The sequence below is a fragment of the Halichoerus grypus genome, chromosome 3, assembly GCF_964656455.1.
Source record: "Halichoerus grypus chromosome 3, mHalGry1.hap1.1, whole genome shotgun sequence".
NCBI lineage: Eukaryota > Metazoa > Chordata > Mammalia > Carnivora > Phocidae > Halichoerus > Halichoerus grypus.
Window position 1 is genome coordinate 146,005,012 of NC_135714.1, and position 20,779 is coordinate 146,025,790.

Below are 20,779 nucleotides of genomic sequence, written 5' to 3' on the forward strand. Positions count from 1 at the left end.
AACAGCTAGACTTCTACCCAGATCTCAGACAGACCACACTGTAGGATGAATCTGAAGGGCACTATAGGACTTTGAGAAAATAAGTTAACCAGAACTGTAGGATACAACAGAAAAGTAGGAACTTGTAGCCTGGGCCTGATAGGTCAATTGTCTGCTAAAACAAATACAATCAACAATCTCTGTATGATTTAAATAAAATCCAGAGTAATACTGTAATATTCCAAATGTTCAGGATACAATCCAAAATTAGTCAGCATATGAAGAACCACAAAAATCTCAATTTACTTGGGAATATACAATAAGCAGATTATGATTAGATGACACAGATGATATAATTACCTGACAAAAACATTTTTCAAAATTTTTATTTAAATTCTAGTTACTTAACATATAGTGTAATATTGGTTTCAGGAGTAGAATTTAGTGATTCATCACTTACATATAACACCCAGTGCTCATCATATGACAAAAAATTTTAAAGAAACTATTATAAAAGTGCTTGAAAAGTATCATGAACAGTGGTGAAAAAAGGTTAAAATAGGAAGTATTAGCAAAGGAATAAAAGATAAAGAAAACCAAATGGAAACACAAGAAATGAAACCTACAACTGCCAAAATAAAAAACACACACTTGATGAGTCAAACAAGCAAAATGACAATGAAAGGGGCAAGAGTAAGAAAACTTGAAATCAGGATAGAAATTATCCAATCTGAGTAATAGAAAAGAAACTGGAAAAAACTGAACAGAGCTTCACGAACTGTTGAAACAAGAACAAAGATCTAACATTCATGTCATCAGAGACCCAGAGAAGAAAAGAATACAGTGCTAAAAAAAAAAAAAAATACCTGAAGAAGCAATGGCTCAAAAATGGCATAAGGCATAAATCTACAAGTTCAAGAAACTTAGCAAACTACCAACAGAATAAACCTAAAGAAATCCACGCCAAAGACAATTTACAGTGCTGAAACTAAAGACAAGCAAAAAAATTTTAAAGCATCCAGAGAAAAATAAGACATTACTCATAGGAGAAAAATAATTTGAGTGGGTGAGGATTTCTCCTTAAAAACTACATAGGACAGGGGCGCCTGGTGGCTCAGTCATTAAGCATCTGCCTTTGGCTCAGGTCATGATCCTAGGGTCCTGGGATCGAGTCCCACATCGGGCTCCCTGCTCCATGGGAAGCCTGCTTCTCCCTCTGCCACTCCCCCTGCTTGTGTTCCCTCTCTCGCTGTGCCTCTCTCTGTCAAATAAATAAATAAATAAATAAATAAATAAATAAATAAATAAATAAATAAAAACTACATAGGAGAAAGAGAAGTAACATGTTTTCAATGTTAAAAGAAAGGAACTGTCAACTCAAAATACTACATCAGAAATAAGAGGATTTATAGCTAGCAGGCCTGATCCAAAAGAACTGCTAAAGGAATTTCTATAGACAGAAATGACTTAAGAAAACCTGGAACATTAGGAATGAAGGAATAGCAAGGGCAAGAAGGCCCTTAAGTAAACAGATGAAAGTGTGGGCTCTAAAATCAGACAACAGAAATTTATTTTTTTAAAAGATTTTATTTATTTATTTGAGGGATAGGGAGAGAAAGAGAGAGTGAGCGAGCACACGAGCAGGGGCAGAAGGAAAAGGGGCAGAGGGAGAAGCAGACTCCCCACTGAACAGGGAGCCCAACACGGGGCTTGATCTCAGGACCCTAAGATCACAACCTGAGCCAAAGGCAGATGCCCAACCGAGCCACCCAGGCGCCCCCAGACTACAGAAATTTAGATACTTATTCTATCATTTAGCAGCTGTAAAGCTTGATCTAGTTAATTTCTTTATGCCTCAGTAGGATGTAAAATACGAATGTAAAAGCATCTACCTCAGAGAACTGTTGTGAGATTAGAAGTAATATAAGAACTTAGAACGACAACTAACATATAGCAAATACCCAATAAATGAGATGTTAACAATTAGTAGTATAACTATCAAATAGGATGGAATGGAAGAAATTACTTTTGAATAGAGGAAGTTCTGTCCTTCTCCGAGACTAGAGAAAACAAAGAAAAATTTGGTACAATTATAAATCTATAAGTTTAGGGGCAGAAAATGTGAGGAAATGTGGGCCTTGTAAGCCCAATTTTCTCTGTGAAATAATGATGAAATCATGATTATCTTCATAGAAAGATAAAGGGCAAAATTATTGAAGAAAATTTCCACAGCGGACAATGAGAGAGGCTACTGACCATGAAGATATAAAAGGATTGCTAGCAGGACTGACAGCTTGGCTGAAGCCAGAGACCAAAACCTGATCTGACATTAATTATCAGAACTTTAACTTCCCTCAGCAAAGTTCAGAAGCCTGAATATAAAAATAGTCACTAGCTAAGTTACACATAATAAGGAGGGATATGCCAATTCAGAAAGAAGGGCTCCCTAGGAAGGACAGGCTAACCAATTATACATGTATGCATATGTTTGTGAACTTAATTTTCACATTACTCCAACAAGTTTAAAGGCATCTCTTTCAGAAACTACACAAATGTCCATCAACTGAGGAATAAACAAATTGTGATACATCCACACAATGGAATATGACTCAATATGGAATAAAAAAGAACAAACTACTGATATATATCAACCTCAAAAAACTATATATTATGGGTGGGGGGATGGGTTAGCCCAGTGATGGGTATTAAGGAGGGCATGTATTGCATGGAGCACTGGGTGCTATATGAAAACAATGAATCATGGAACACTTCATCAAAAACTAATGATGTACTGTATGGTGACTAACATAACATAATAAAATAAAATTTTAAAAAACTATATATTATATAATTGATAGATTAATATAAAATCTTTACTTTTTAAAAATTTTTATTTATTTAAGTAATCTCTATGCCCAACATGGTACTCAAACTCATGATCCCTAGATCAAGAGTCACATGCTCTTCCCACTGAGCCAGAGAGGTGCCCCCTACATAAGATTTTTAAAAAGACAAAACTGGGGCACCCGAGTGGCTCAGTAGGTTGAGCGTCTGCCTTCAGCTCAGGTCATGATCTCCAGGTCCTGGGACTGAGCCTTGCGATGGGATTCCTGTTCAGCAGTGAGTCTGCTTCTCTCTCTCTCAATCTCTCTCTCTCTCTCCCCCCTTCTGCCTCTCCCCACTGCTCATTCTCTCTCACAAATAAATAAAAATCTTAAATTAATTAATTAATTAAATAAATAAAAATAAAAAGACAAAACTATAGTGACAGGAAGCACATCAGTTGTTTCCTATAGTTGGTGGCAGATTGACTCCAAAGGGACACCAAAAAACCCTCCCCCCAGTTTTATTGAAATATAATTACCACATAACATTGTACCAATTCAAGGCATACAACATAATGACTTGATATATGTATATATGAAAAAATAATTATCACAAGAAGTTTGGTTAGCATGAATCATATACAGTTACAAATTTTTTTTTAAAGATTTATTTATTTATTTATTTGACAGAGAGAGAGAGTGTGCATGCACAAGCAGGGGGAGTGGCAGGCAGAGGCAGAGGGAGAAGCAGGCTCCCCACAGAGCAGGGGGAGCCCGATGCGGGACTCGATCCAGGACCCCAGGATCATGAGCTGAGCCGAAGGCAGTCGCTTAACCAACTGAGCCACCCAGGTGCCCACAAATTTTGTTTTTCTTATTGTGAGATGAGAAAACTTAAGTGATGATGGGATAGTGCTATACCATGATTGTGGCAGTGGTTACATGACTACTTTGTCCATACTCATTGTGATATACACTTAAAGAGTAGTGACTTTCATTGTATTCAAATTGCAACTATTAATAAAACCAATTTCTAAAAAAGTTCTTGTTTGAAGACCTGGGTAGAATATTGTCCTATCAAGCATGTTGATAAAGACAGCACTTAAAAGGAGCTCCTTCACCTAGCCTAGTCTACTGTCCCCAGATGTAGTCTCTAAAATTATAGGCAAAGGGAGTGTGATAGGCAGAATTTTAAAAGCTCCAAGGTTTCTTGTTACCCTTACTGCTCCACCAGGCTTACAAATGCTATATAATCCCCAGCACTTTATATATGATGGATTTTATCTACACAATTAGGTGATGTTAAATGGAATGACTGACATTAAAATAGAGACATTATCCAGTGGGCCTGACCAATCACATGAGCCATTTATTTGTTTACATATTTATTCATCGATAGGAGATATTTGTGAGCTATTTCTTTTTTTTTAAACTGAAGTAATGTTGACATACAATATTATATTAGTTTCAGGTGTACAACTGAGTGATTCAGCATCTATTTCCATTACAAAATGATCCTACAGTAAGTCTAGTTACCATCTGTCACTATACATACTTACTACAACATAACTGACTATAAATCCTATGCTATACTTTATATCCCCATCACTTATTTATTTTATAACTGGAAGTTTGTACCACTTAATCCCCTTCACCTACTTTGTTCATCCTCTCACCCTTTGCCCCTCTGGCAGCCACCAATTTGTTCTCTGTATTTATGAGTCCATTTCTACTTTGTTTTTTAGATTCCATATTTAAACGAAGTCATACAGTTTATTGTCTTTCCCTAACTTATTTCACTTAGCATAACATCTTCTGGGTCTATCCATGTTGTCATATATGTTAAGATTTCATTCTTTTACATGGCTGAGTAGTATTCCTATGTGTGTGCATGTATGTGTGTGCATGCACATGTATGTGTGTGTGTGTACACACATACAATATCTTTTTTTTTTTTTTTTAAGATTTTATTTATTTGCGAGAGAGAGAATGAGAGACAGAGAGCATGAGAGGGAGGAGGGTCAGAGGGAGAAGCAGACTCCCTGCTGAGCAGGGAGCCTGATGTGGGACTCGATCCCGGGACTCCAGGATCATGACCTGAGCCGAAGGCAGTGGCTTAACCAACTGAGCCACCCAGGCGCCCCCACATACAATATCTTTATTCATTCATCTATCAATGGATACTTAGGTTGCTTCCATATCTTAGCTATTATAAATAACGCTGCAATAAAGACAGGGGTGCATATATCTTTTCGAATTAGTATCTTTGTTTATTTTGGGTAAATAACCAGAAATGGAAATGCTAAGTCAGTTGGTATTTCTATTTTTAATTTTATGAGGAACTTCCATACTATTTTCCACAGTGGCTGCACCAATTTACATTACTGCTCAGAGCACAAGGGCTCTCTTTCCTCCATATCCTCACCAACACTCACTATTTCTTATTTTGATACTAGCCATTTTGACAGGTGTGAAGCGATATCACATGAGCTCTTTAATATCAGAGTTTTCTCCAGCTGGGTGTAGAAGTGGCAGTCAGGAATTTGAAGCATGGGAGGGGTTTGATGCATAAAAAGTTATCTGTTGCTGAGATGAAGGGGGCCACATGGTAAAGACCTGACAGTGGTCTCTTAGAAATGAGATGGACCCCTGGTCAAAAGCTAGTCAGACAATGAAGACCTCAATCCTTTAACAGCAAGAAAAAGAATTCTACCAACACTCTAAGCAGTGAAGAAGATCTTGCCCTACTTGAGCCTCAGATAAGGACACAGATGGCTGACACCATGATTTTAGCTTTATGAAACCACGAGCTGAGGATCCAGTTAAAACATGTCAGATTCCTGATGCACAGAAACTGTAATAAATTTGTGTTGCTTTAAGCTACTAAGTTTATGGTAATTTGTTACACAGCAATAGAAAACTAATACAGAGAGGCAAACTTTAAATAGTACCTCTATCTCATTATAAAAAAGTTCTAACTTCAAACTTAAAATCTGTGAGGCCTTCCCAACAGTTAACTTTAGCTCTCACTTCTATCCATTGCCTCACATTACTAGTGTATATATTCTTATTCAACATTAAGATGATAAATTACTCTAGAGACAAACTACATCTGGGTAAGCTTAATTAAGTAACCTTTAATTAATTAACCTACTACCCCAAAAATGTTTAACTGCCTTGTTTTTAAATTAGCAGATAGACAAAACTTAATATATGATGCAATACCCAATATAAAATAGAAAAATAGAAATTCTTCACTCTTACCCACATCTTTCTAAGGTAAAGTTTTATGTATACACTTAGTCATCTAGGGAATGAAGAAATTCTGTATAGTTTAACAAAATGAATCTTGGAAGGTCATATAAAAAATCAGTCAAAATGCACTGCTGATCTCTTAAGTATTTAAGGTTTTTTTTTAATGATAAGAAAATAAAAATACTAAATTCTGGGGGTGCCTGGGTGGCTCAGTCATTAAGCATCGGCCTTCAGCTCAGTTCATGATCCCAGGGTCCTGGCACAGAGCCCTGCATCAGGCTCCCCACTCCACAGGAAGCCTGCTTCTCCCTCTCCCACTCCCCCTGCTTGTGTTCCCTTTCTCGCTGTGTCTCTCTCTGTCAAATAAATAAATAAAATCTTTAAAAAAAAATACTAAATTCTGTTTGTAAGATGGCAACATGACACTATTGCTTCCCTTCTTGCAAAATCCTAGAAGAAAGTTGTTTTAAGTGAATACATATCAGCACTCAAAAACAAGCAAAACTCTTGGTAGTCCCAAGTACATAAGGAACCCAGAGATAAAGAAAAGTATACAAAATCAGTTTTAAGTGAGAAATTTCCCTAGCAAAAGCATGTCAGAGAATACTATCACAGAAGGTGTGAGCAGCATTAAGCATGCTCTCAGACTTGTTGGAAGCTAAGAACATGAGAAGGTCTAGGAGCAGACAACAGTGGTTGCAGGAAGAGGATTACCTCCATTGCATTACTCATCTCCACAAGCCAGAAAGCAGTTAGTTACCTTCAGATAGGAGTGACCAGAGAGGGCATAGTGGTAAAAGACAGGCTAATCCTCTGAATGACTGGTTATAATGAAGAAGAATGAGAGTCTCCTTAGCCCAGAAAATAAAGTGTTGAGGTATTTGCCTAATAGAATATCAATACACGTTCCATCCATTCTCTACTCCCACTGAAAACTGTGCAGGGGACAGGTCAGTAACACTCTCCCATCTCACCAGGAGGTCACTCAAACAAAGGTAATGAGCAATAAAATAGCCACTCCCAAATATGAATACTGTCAAGAACACCAAGGTTTGACAAATGCCAACACTGTGAAATAGAGAACTCAAAAACGGAGGAAACCAATAATAGCACACTAAAAACAAGATTTTGCAATAACTGTAGTATTATCAGAAAAATGAGAATATGATTAAGGAGATTTAGGGCAAAACGAATTATATTTCATGGACATGAAAACACAAGTTTCTAAATCAAAAGAAGAAACTCATTAGGTGGGCTGAACTGTAGAGTAGACAACACTTAAGACTATATTAGTGAGCTAAAAACCAGGCCTAGGAATATTTCTAAAATATAGCAGTAAGAGAGAAAGGGATAAAAAGGATGAGAAAGGGATAAAAAGGGTGAAACAGAAGTACAGACAAAAGGACATTTGATGAAAGTTCCAATCTATCCATCTAATAGGCATTCTCTTAAGGAGAAAAAGGAAAAGAAGCAGTAGTTGAAGCAATGGGGCCAAATTAGTTCTAGACTTAAGGCTGTTCTGGATCTGCCTTAGCAGAACTTAAAAGCAAACTCTGAAAGACTCAAAACCATTTCCTAGTTACTTAACTGCATCCCAGAATAAAGCCCCAACATACTTAAATATGAAAAAATCCAAAATTTTTATACACACACACAATACCTGGCATCCAATCATAAATTACAAGGTATGTGAAGAAATAGGAAAAGACCCCAATGAGGAGAAAAATCAATCAGAAATGACAAAGATAACAGAATTATTAGAGGTCATTAAAACAGCTATTATCTTCAAATTCAAGAATGTAGAGAAAAACATAAACATTATAGAGAAATGGAAAGTATAAAAATGACCCAAATAAACTTTAAGAAATAAAAAATACAAGATGAAAAAATTTTCTGAGATTAAAAAGAAATACAATGTCTGCATGGGATTAATAGATTAGACAAAGCAGAAGACAAGATTAATGAACCTGAAGATACAGAAATAAAAGCTATCCAAAATGAAAAATAGAAAAGAGAGTGAAAAAAAATGAACAGACCCTCAATGAGCTGTTGAGAGAGCATCACATGGTCTAGTGAATGGGTACTGAGAGTCTCAGAATCAAAGAGAGAGAACAGAAAAATATTTTTTAATAAATAGATGAAATTCTTCCAAACTTGATGAAAATTATAAATCCACAGATCCAAGAAACTCAGTGAATCCCAACAAAATAAACATGAAGAAAACTACACTAAGCTACACTGTAATCAAACTGTTTCCAGTGATAAAATGTTAAAAGTCAGTAGAGAAAAAAGACATATTACATATATAGGAAAAAGATAAGAATGACAGTGAACTTCTTATCAGAAACAGACATGCCAGAAGATAACTAGAGAAACATCTTTAAAGTACAGAAAGAAAAAAATCTCAACCTATAATATTACACTCACCAAAAATATTTTTCAAAAAAGAAGGCAAAATAATTTTTCAGGCATACAAATGCTAAGCATATTCACCAACTGACCACTACTACAACTTATCATTTAAGCATGAGGACAAAATAAAGACAATTCCCAACATATCTTGGGAAGTTTCTGTCCAAAAGAATTGCCAGAGAATATTCTCCATCATAAAGAAAAATAAAGTGAGGGCAGAATAGTAGAATGTAATGATGAGGAAAGAAATATATAAATCTTGACAAGTCTAATAATTGTTTTAAAATATTTTAAATTAAAATCTGTAACTAAAATTCCAGATGCTATTAACTTTGGAGATATGGGGTAAGAGAAAACACAGGAGGTTCTCTTCTACTATCTACAGAAAGGATACAAATACAGATTAATTCCAAAACTAGAAAAACAAATTCATGTGTTAAAAATATAAAGGGTAACCATTAAAAAATATAAGTATATTTTGATGACATTATTTCAAAGAAAAATATCCTCAATTGAAGTAATTACATTAACTCACAAAGATACCACTTATGAACTTATAGTAGTTATAAATGTAATCCAAGTACACTACCATATAATTGACCTATTTTCTATGTTAGCAGGGTGCTTCATGGTGTGGTGTGCTGATAGAAACAATCATCAATTGTTCTGCGGACAAAAGGTCAAAAAGCATTTGTGCACCTCTACAAGTCAAAACTATTAAGTTTTAACTACTAAAATGATTATCTAAAAACTGTTAATATCTTCTTGGATACATGACTTAATTAAGTTAGCTGGCATAATGGAGGTTTTAATATACTTTTGCTTCTAATGTGTGTTTGAGAAAATACATTATTACACTTATATTTATCAAAATGTTTCCCATTTTTCTTTTAAAATTCTTTGCTACTTAAAAGTATTTAAAACCAAAAGCATGTATGAAAAAACAAACCTAGCAATGTAAAAACTCATTTGTTTTAATATAAATATCTAGGTTGCTTTATCTACTTCTCTTTTTAAAGGAAGATTACAGCTATGAACTTATTCCTAATTAACCAAACCATCAATAGAATTTCACCTTGGTATAAGATATGGCAGAAGACATATGGTAAAGACATTATCACAACTTTATACTCTGTAAAGTTTAGAGTAAATGTTCGTAAAGATTTAGAATTCATTTATACCTACCTTGTTCCAGACCTTCACTTTGAATATTAGTATGTTCAAAATCTCAAAAAAAAAAAAACCGTACCATATGTCCTTCAGCTCGAGCTTTATTTTGCCGTGCTTCCCGTTTTCGTTGTAGGAACTCTTCTACTTGTTTAGCTCTTTCCACAGCTAGCTGCCCCTTTTGCCTGAGTAATTTGGACAAATAGCAAAGTCAGAAATTCTGAACATTAAATATTTCAAAAAGTTAAAAATTAGACTTATTCTAAATGTTTTCTTTGTTGCAGAATATGAAATAAAACCTTACCCTGTAATGAAAAAATAGCTACATATTTTACTACTACCTAAATCACATTCTTCACTATTTTAAATAGAAGTAAAATCTATACTACTACTCCAAATCTTATCAAGAAGGTTTCTCTCACATTTATTATTTTGGACTATATTTAATTATAGAAGAATCTCAATAGTTTCCCAGTAGTGAAACTTATCTCGGAACTCTGTACCAAATATATCTAAGAACCTTCTTTAAACAGCATTGAAGTAAAATTAATGCAGTACAGTAGCAATTTCAAAACTGAAATACGAATTCAAAAATGAATAAAAAGTTTGTGAGTTTTCAAAATACAGTTAAAAAGCAATGTCTAAATTCCTTGAGTATCACAACTATTAAAAAGTAAAATGCACAGGTTATATTTCTGTATCTTTGTCTGACAATTATAAAAGAATGTAAACACGTTGAGTTTAGACTACAAATAAAAAAATATAAGGGCACCTGGCTGGTTCAGTTGGTTAAGCATCGACTCTTGATTTCTGCTCAGGTCATGATCTCAGGGTTGTGAGACTGAGGCCTGAGTCGGGCTCTGCACTGGGTGTGGAGCTTGCTTAAGATTCCCTCTACCCCTCTCCCTCTGCGCCTCCCATCCCTGCTGGCATGTGCTCCCTCTCTCTAAAAATTTTTTTTTAAATTTTAAAAATTTAGGTTTTAGTTTAAAAAATATATATAAACATTTGTTGAACATCTAATATATACTATACCTGTTCTATTGTACCTAATATATATTGTGTCTTTTACATATTATGCCTGCCTGTTAATATATTTTGAAAGATACAAAAATAAATAAAACCCAGCCCCAACAATCAGAGAACTCATAGCATAATATCAACTGCAGTTAATTTTGGAGGTGAGTTAAAAAGATGAACAAGTGACTGGCTGTGCTTCCACTCAGATTTTGGCTACTAAGGCACACAAACTTGCTACAGCCTCTCTTTAAGATCATAACTATGTTCTGAATAATACATGAAGTAATGTCTTTTCTGTCTTCCAAAAGATTTAAACACTTCCTGATTTCCATCATTGGAATTTTCTAAGATAAGATAATTCCAATAACTGGTTAAGACCCTTTTATTATGACTGTCAGGTGTATGTAGGTAGCTAACTCTTAATCTAGTTCCACATCACCAAATTCAGAAATGTACTTCATAACCCATGGTAGTTTGAGTAGATTAAGAACAATGAATAAGAAATTTGTTTATGCCTCTGTAGTGCACATGTGCTATCCTCTAGCAGTCATACTATGCACCGTATAATTATGAGATTAATATCTAGTCTGGGTGCAACACACCTCCCTGCATATATCCAGGCAAGGCTGTATCCTAGTCAGCTATAGTCCCTTTATATAAGGTTGGGCCTGAAGAGGGCCCATAAACTTTAAGAGGATATGACACTCAGACATGTAATCTGAAGCTGCATGTCTATGGGTAAGGCTCTTTTGGGGGGTCCTGGAAGCTTACACCACCACTTACAATTAAATAAAATTGCTGATCTCTCTGCTTTGTATCCTGACTGCATCTCTGACCTTTATAAAAGTAAAACATGTTTCATTTCCCATCCTAAGGTACTATGTCCAATGTTTGTCAGTCTAAACCTCCAACTGACATATGTTAATACAACAGCTGCACAGAATTATTTTAGTAAAACCTGGTCATATATATAATGGTTTTAATTTATAGATTTTCATACCATCTAAATATATAAAGTACTCCTGTTCTATTTATTTATATGATTTATAGGTTTAGCTTCACTGAATAGTCTTTTCCTAAGCTGGTTTAAATAAGCAGGTTTACATAACTCACTGCTTTCAATCACAAACTTAAAACCTGTAGTGATTTTTGCTTAACATTATTATTTCTTTTCGCCTCTCATTTATTAAACAAATACTTATTAAGTGTCAACTATTTGCCATATTATACTATATCTGTCTTTGAAGATCTAAAGATGTATAAAACAGAGTTCCAAAAATACAAGGTTGATTCAATATACAAAAATGAGAGTAATGAACCTTATTAAAAGAATAGAAGGACAAAATCAGTTTAATTAATTCTATGACCCCTCATAACACTTAAAAACCTGTAAGTAAACTGTCTTTATTTTTGACATTTGTTTACTACTTCATATACACTAAAATAAGAACCCATACTTATATTCTTATTCCTCTCTAAAACAGTAAAACTGCTAAACTATTGGCACAAACTGTTCATGCTACCTTCACAGAAATAAACCAGAAATAGTCAATTTATTCAATGGTCATTTTCTTCCTTAAACATTATTAAGAATTCATAGCACATACTATTTTAGACAAATTAAACACTCTATCTTCTCCATCTTTTGAGTTCCAAAATTATTCCACTTAAAATCAGTAAAACAATAATCTAGATTAATAATAAAGTAATGATAACATAAACACTATATAAACCACAATTACTATATAAATATATAAACCTAAGAAATTAGGAATTAGCAAAGTAAAATACAGAGACATTAAAATGCATTCAAAAGAAGTAATTATTCTAAGACAACCCCTTTTTTCATCCTGAAAAGAGAGGGGGGGAAAAAAGGAGTAAGTTCTTCCCTTTCCTTTTCTTATTACAAAGGCATGAATAAGTGCCAACAGGTGGGTAGGTTACTTCACATCCATGGCTCAGATCCTTTACGGGTAAGGGATATTTAAAAATTCTGAAGGATGATTATGGGTGATTAAGAGGTAAAAACAACAGAAAAATAAGTAGCAATCCAGGTAGTAGAAATAATCGGAGAAATAAAAAATGAGTCAATATGGTTTAAGGTAGAAGAGCTGGAGTGGTATAGAGTTAAGGAGATGAGAAAAGAATGTAGGGGGTTTACTCATTAAGCTTCCTCCTCTAAGTGGCATAATGTCGATCTGATGGAATGGAACTGCTGTCAGCTTTACCCAAATTAAATGATGCAATAGAAAGAAAAAGACTTGGAAAAGTAAAAGCACCTATAAAACGTAAGTGTTAAGAAGCACTCAATAGTTTTATAAAATGGTCTTACATGGCTCAGGCTCTAATATTAAAAAGCTAATTGAATGTAAGTTCATCAGCTGCAACAGTGTACCACTCTGATGGGGGATGCTGATAAGGGGGAAGGCTATGTAAATGTGGGGACAGAGATAATAGATGGGAAATCTCTGTACCTTCTCTCTCAGTTTTGCTGTAAACCTAAAACTGCTCTAAAAGAAGTCTTAAAGAAAAAGCTAATTGAAGAGGTGTGTTAAGACAGATACAAGCAAAGTCAGACTGGCCAGAGTTACTGATAATAAGAGAAGAGGAAAAATAGGTAAAGCCATAAAGAGGGGAGCAGGCAAATAGGGGCGATCCAAAATATAAGAAAAGAGAATTTGAAAGAGTGAGTTGACCATAAATATCAATTTGCTGATTCAGTTTGAATTAGGGAAAAGAACTGACCAGAAAAGACAATGACATACAAATTACAATAAAACCAGTTATTATGACAGTGTGGAGAAAGTGTCCTTTAATGCCAATGGACTAAAATGTACAAGACAAAAGAATCATAGTATTTAAATGGGAGGAGACCTTAAGTACTAACTAGTCTAACTTCTTGATGAATAAAGCATTCCTCTATTCCCATCTGGATATACCTGACACATGGTCATTCAAACCTCTAGTTTAATAGCTTCAGTTTGAGGACATTCATTAAATCCCACGAAGGGCCAGCCACTGAACAGCCCTCATACTGGGCTAAAATCAGTTCCTCAACTTCTCCGAGTCATAATAATTCGACATGGTGGAAATATATATAAGTCTAATTTCTCTTTTACATGAAAAGCCATCCAATTTTTCTAGGCTTGCTCCTTTAAGCATGCTTTCTTTAATGGTGGCTAAATTCTCCCAGCTTCTTTAATTTTCCTAATAAATTGTTTTAATCCTCACTAAAGTCAATATGGCACAACAGTCAAGTGAGTGAACTTTGGAAACAAACTGTCCACTTTCGACTTCTGGTTTTACTAATAAATAGTTACGTGGCCTTCAACAAATTATTTGTTTATGCAGTACCTCAATTTCTTAATCTGTAAAACAGGGAAAATTTTAATACCTGCCCCATGGCATTGGTGATAAATAAATGAGTTAATACTATGGTCAATTCCCATTATTCAGAGTAGTCATATTCTGTAAGGTTACCATGAACACTGAATTAGCCAATACTGAACCACCACCCCTAGGAAAAATACAGGGTTATGTTCCTACTAGCCTCTTGTTACAATATCTTCCACAATGGATTGATATATAACAGTGTTTTATGTGTGTTTCTATTTAAAGACGCCTTATTTAATGTATATAGCCTGAACTCTCGTCTCGGCCAACAACACGGGCAACAACACTCTTTCTCACAGTGGAGCAAAGCTTATTTGACACAAATATTTTCTCCATGAGATACATCACAGCCTTCCTGCACTTAGGAACATCAGACAGCACTTCAGTGCTGTTTGAGGGCCATTTTAATCAGTGAAATCACCAAGATGATGCACAAAAATGCAAAGTTCGGTAATAAATACACCACTAAAACTACATTTGTTTATGAGTGCTGAAACAAGAAAGCAAAGCATCACCTTTTCAAACTCAGATTGGAATACATGCACCAGACAACTCAAAATTTTTTGCTGCTCTGTACACATCCATGAATGTCCATGAAAGCACTGGGAGTACTGATTGTGGGGTTGTATATAAATTTTAGCAAGTAGTCAAATTCATAAACACACACTCCACAAATAATGTGAATTGACTATATATGTAAATTACTTCAAACTGGTCTTGGCAGAAAGTGCCCAACTAAATATTAGCTCCTATTTTTATTATCATTATCATCATCTTCATAAATCGCTATTCTTATAGGTGCCTAGTTTATCAATATCCTTTACGTAACCAGTATAGAATATAGTGAAAACTTTACCTCCTCTACTACTTTAATTTCAAATTTTATATTTTTAAAAAACTTCTTTAGCTCCTAAAAAGCTACTGGTACTGGCCAGAGCGTAATAAAATGGGCACTATCACATATTGTTAGATTGAACATAAATTGGTACAGTTTTTCCAAACAGAAATTTAGTTATATTTAGTTAATAATATTTATTTAGTTATATTTAGCTAATATTTAGTTAATAAATACATATAGTTAAATAAATTTAATAAATATATTAATATTTCTTTCTAGAATCTTCACCAAGAACATAACTGACCAACTTCTGTAATCCAATAATTGTACTTCTAAGATTTTATTATACAGAAATGAGGAACAAAAAATAAAATTTGGCAAAAAAAATTCCAAAAAAATAAAAATTACAAACAATGGATTACAGTAGGAGATTTGTTACATAAATTATGGTAATTCAGACCCTGGAATCTTACAGAGACATCAAAATTCCCTTGAAAACAATTTTAGCATGGGAAAATGTTATGGTAAAACTGTTAAATAAAAATTGATTAAAAAAAAAAAACCCAACCAGAAACAAATTTGTACATACGATTTGGTCTCCACTAACTAAACAAAAAAATACAAAGAAAACGGACCCAAGTCTTCACAGGAACTGCCTCTGTAGAGATAAGTAGTGACTTCCATTCCTGCTTCTAACACCCTCCTTATGCTTCATAATTTTTCTGAAACTAACCTGTATCACTTTGGCAAGCAGAAAAACAAGACAAAAAACCCACTTGTAACTTTCCTTTGGGGTTTCTTTTTCCATGAACAAAAGGGAGAGAGAAGAGGTATGAATGTTTGGTTAAGAAACTGGAAAGAGCCGAGATGCCCTTCAACAGATGAATGGATAAAGAAGACGTGGTCCATATATACAATGGAATATTACTCAGCCATCAGAAAGGATGAATACCCAACTTTTACATCAACATGGATGGGACTGGAGGAGATTATGCTAAGTGAAATAAGTCAAGCACAGAATGTCAATTATCATATGGTTTCACTTATTTGTGGAACAAAAGGAATAGCATGGAGGACATTAGGAGAAGGAAGGGAAAAATGAAGGGGGGCGAAATCAGAGGGAGAGACGAACCATGAGAGACTATGGACTCTGAGAAACAAACTGAGGGTTTTAGAGGGGAGGAGGGTGGGGGGATAGGTTAGCCCGGTGATGGGTATTAAGGAAGGCACGTACTGCATGGAGCAGTGGGTGTTATATGAAAACAATGAATCGTGGATCACTACATCAAAACACTAATGATGTACTGTATGGTGACTAATATAACATAATTAAATTAAATTAAAAAAAAAGAATCCTATGTGAGGGCGCCTGGGTAGCTCAGTCAGTTAAGCATCTGCCTTCTGCTCAGGTCATGATCTTGGGATCCTGGGATGCAGCCCCATGTCGGGCTCCCTGGTCAGCAGGGAGTCTGCTTCTCCCTCTCCCTCTACCCACCTGCCACTCGTGCTCTTTCTCTCTCTCTCTCAAATAAATAAATAAAATATTTTTTAAAAAACCCAACTCAAGGTCATGATCCCAGGGTCCTGGCATGGAGCCTGCTTCTCCCTCTCCCTCTACCACTCCCCCTGCTTGTGTTCTCTCTCAAATAAATAAAATCATAAAGGAAAAAAAAAAAAGAATCCTATGTGAAAGGGAGATGACAAGGTACTTAGCTTCTAGCATTTTTAAAATAGGAAATAGGTGAGCACTCTTGAACTCAGCAAGGGAACTTCAGAATGAGAAGGAAAAAAAAAAAGAATAAATGCTTTTGAGTAAAGCAAAACATTGAGGAGCAAAGATAATAGCTTAAGTTTGAGGGGGTTGTAAAAGTTGTTGATCATGACAGTGGAAAAGGACTACAGCATAATATAAATATGAAACAATGAGTATTAGGAAGCATGGAAATTGGGGAATATCATACACACAGCAGTTAAATCTTTTCCTTACCAATGATTACTAGTTATAAAAGATAAGGGTATTTATATTCTTATAACACAATATAATTATACTAGGTTCAAGGCTTTTCTACTGATTTTCTTTTCATTTACAAGGAGTTTGCAGGAGAGAAGCATATCTTTGATACATGTTTTAAACTTGCTTCTTTTTCCCTAATTTAACCTATTGTGAATATATACTCCACCAGGATCTGAAATTAAGAGAAATAAACTTGACTGCTCAGTATTAAACTGTAAAATCAACACACTAAAAAAGAAAAAAAGAAAGGAGCTATAAACCTAATGAGACAGAATGGCTTGCTGACAAAGGCAAGGTTTTGTTGAGACCTGATCACACTAACATGTACAAATAAAAAAATAAACTTATGAGGATGATAGTAGTAAATGCAAAGGTAATGGTGAGAGAGATGAAGGGTGCCCAAAAAGCTCCCCCTGGAGCTATACAAACAATGACCAAGGAGGGAATGCTCAACTCACACTCGAGGCCTCTTCACACAGGCTCATTTCTACTACAGAGAGGCATGTGTCCAGATGTGAGAGCATCTCATAAGACCAACTAATTCAGGCTTAGAACAGCAGTAATGACTAGCCAGTATTCATTCTCTGACCAGTGGTATTCTATCACTAAGTTTTCAATAGTCGTCAATAATATAAAGAAATGACTACCTTATTTCTACAAATCCAAATTTATTTAATCTAGAGGATAATCAGTACTCTAAGATTATGTCATCCTACTTTTTTCACATTAAAATGTCCATTCTTTTGGGGCGCCTATGTGGCTGCTCAGTCGGTTAAGTGTCTGAGCCTTTTTTTTAAAGATTTATTTTTTTTATTTGAGACAGACACAGAGAGGGAGTGCATGCAGTGGGGAGGGGCAGAGGGAGAGGGAGAATCTGGAGCAGACTCCCCACCAGTGCTGATCCCAACACAGGGTTCAATCTCACAACCCTGAGATCATGACCTGAGCCAAAATCAAGAGTCGGACACTTAACCGACTGAGCCACCCAGGGGCCCTTGCCTCCGACTCCTGATCTCAGCTCAGGTCTCGATCTCAGGGGTCATGAGTTCAAGCCCCGTTTTGGGATCCATGCTGAGTGTGGAGCCTACTTAAAAAGAAAAAAATGTCCATTCTTTTATCAAAGGATGGAATTAGGGCTTATAACTTTTTTTTTTTAAATGATGGGGCTGATAACTTTTTTTTTAATGAACTTACCTGGCAAAATTACAAGTTGGAATTCCTCAAGCAGGTCCTCAATTTTATTTTATAGAGCTAATAAATAACTGTTAACATAAACCAAGGCCAGAATAATGAACAGGCATTAGCCAGGCAAAGTGGGCAGAGGTGAAGGTATGCTAGGCAGGGGGAGCAGCAGATGCAAAGGAACAAGGATGAAAAAAAAAAATGTTTTTTATCTCTTTACTCCCAGAAGTATAGAAAGCAGGAGCACCAAAATAAGGAATACAGAGTCCTCTATGAGACCTTGTAGGCCATTTAGGGGGTATAATTTGATCCACAGGGCAAGGAAGGGTCATTAGTTCATTTTTTTAAATGTATGCTATTTATAAACCTTTTTCAAGTATATATTTATTTGGTCAGATAATTTTTCAGACTCAAAAGTACATCAAATTTATTCCTGTTAAATTTTATCCAATTCGAGTTCACTGTAGCTATGGTCTACTGAGATTATTTTGTTTCCTAATCAATCTTACCACTCTTACCACATATTTACTATTTCTTTCCACTTTATATCTTCTAGAAATATGATAACTATATCCTTTAAATGTTTTTTTCTATGCCCCCCCTTAAACAGTGAGATTAGTTTAAGGAGGACAAGACTCTAAAAATTTTTTATTTGGGCGACATGAAAATATTAATTAGCATCCTCTGAATATAAATAGTATATTGCTGTAGGTACTACTAGGTGTCTAATTAATTTTTTCACACTGCCTCTAGGTCAACAGAAATACCTAGCATTTCATTTATTAGTTAGGTCCAAACTGTTTAAGAGTACTGGTCTGTGCTTTGTCCAAAAGACATACTTGTGGGGCGCCTGGGTGGCTCAGTTGTTAAGCGTTTGCCTTCGGCTCAGGTCATGATCCCAGGGTCTTGGGATCGAGCCCCACATTGGGCTCCCTGCTCGGTGGGAAGCCTGCTTCTCCCTCTCCCATTCCCCCTGCCTGTGTTCCCTCTCTCGCTATGTCTCTGTCAAATAAATAAATAAAATCTTTAAAAAAAAAAAAAAGACATAGCTGTGTTTCCTTCAAAATTATAAAATATTCAAGGCACTATGATGCTCCAGGTTGCCTCACCATACAGTTTGCAAACTAAAGTTCCAGCCTATAACTCTAACAAAAAAAAAAAAAAAAAATTTATTTGACATAATCTGTTCTGTGTGAATTTATACTTTGTCAGAATGATTACTGCTTCCTCCTAAGATATCTGCAGGTATTGCTTTTAATCTTGCCAGGGATCAAGATGAAGAAAACTGGTCTAGTTTACAGAATATGTTTTTTGAAAACCATATATTTGATGATCTTCAGTTTTCTGCCAATTTTCCTGTTTCCCATGTCCTCAAATAAAATCAAACTAAATTCAGTGACTGGAAAACAGTATGGAGGTTCCTCAAAAAGTTGAAAATAGAGCTACTATATAATCCAGCAATTGCACTACTGGGTATTTATCCCAAAGATACAAATGTAGTGATCCGAAGGGGTACATGCACCCCGATGTTTATAGCAGCAATGTCCACAATAGGCAAACTATGGAAAGAGCCAAGATGTCCATCAACAGATGAATGGATAAAGAAGATGTGGTATAAATACACATTGGAATATTATGCAGCCATCAAAAAGAATGAAATCTTGCCATTTGCAACGATGTGGATGGAACTGGAGGGTATTATGCTGAGCGAAATAAGTCAAAAAGAGAAAGACATGTATCATATGACCTCACTGATATGAGGAATTCTCAATCTCAGGAAACAAACTTAGGGTTGCTGGAGTGGTGGGGGGTGGGAGGGATGGGGTAGCTGGGTGATAGACATTAGGGGGGTATGTGTTATGGTTGGCGCTGTGAATTGTGTAAGACTGTTGAATCACAGACCTGTACCTCTGAAACAAATACTACATTATATGTAAAAAAAAAAAAAAAAAAAAGAAAAAAAAAAAGAAGAAGATAGCAGGAAGGGAAGAATGAAGGGGGGGAATCGGAGGGGGAGACGAACCACGAAGAGAGTATGGACTCTGAGAAACAAACTGAGGGTTCTAGAGGGGAGGGGGGTGGGGGGATGGGTTAGCCTGGTGATGGCTATTAAAGAGGGCACGTACTGCATGGAGCACTGGGTGTTATACACAAACAATGAATCATGGAACACTACATCAAAAACTAATGATGTAATGTATGGTGATTAACATAATAAAAAAATAAATAAAAATAAATTCAGTGAGTATACATGAAAGTTCATGCAGTTATTGACACCATGTTAAATGTTTAAAGTACCCAATATTTTAAAATTTTATAACCAACTAAAGCAATAACTTTTTAGTTTGTTCACTAGTAGTATCTCAAGAAGCTGATAAATCTTCATAAGAGAGTGTTTAAGGGGCACCTGGGTGGCTCAGTCAGTTAAGCATCTGCCTTTGGCTCAGGTCATGATCCTGGGGTCCTGGGATTGAGCCTGGCATTGGGCTCCCTGCTGAGCGGGGAGCCTACTTCTCCCTCTCTTCCCTATTTGTGCTCTCTCTCACTATCTCTATTGCTATCTCTGTCTCTCTGAAATAAAATCTTTAAAAAAAGAGAGAGAAAGAGAGCATTTAAAGAGAACTCTACAGTCAGATGGACTTAGTTTAAATCCGAGCCCTACCACTTACTAGCTGACTGACCATGCACAAGTTT

The 20,779-nt window shown here is 35.5% G+C and overlaps 1 protein-coding gene across 9 annotated transcripts in view; it reads right to left on the reverse strand.

The window, feature by feature from the left end:
* LOC118519942 (serine/threonine-protein kinase Nek1) overlaps positions 1-20,779 on the reverse strand; it is a 230,519-nt gene that overhangs the window by 123,045 nt on the left and 86,695 nt on the right. For all 9 annotated transcript variants that reach the window (XM_078069428.1, XM_078069430.1, XM_078069434.1 and 6 more), the window contains one exon: positions 9,721-9,823. In XM_078069428.1, coding sequence (XP_077925554.1) covers positions 9,721-9,823 — 103 coding nt within the window. The remainder of the gene's footprint in view (positions 1-9,720; positions 9,824-20,779) is intronic.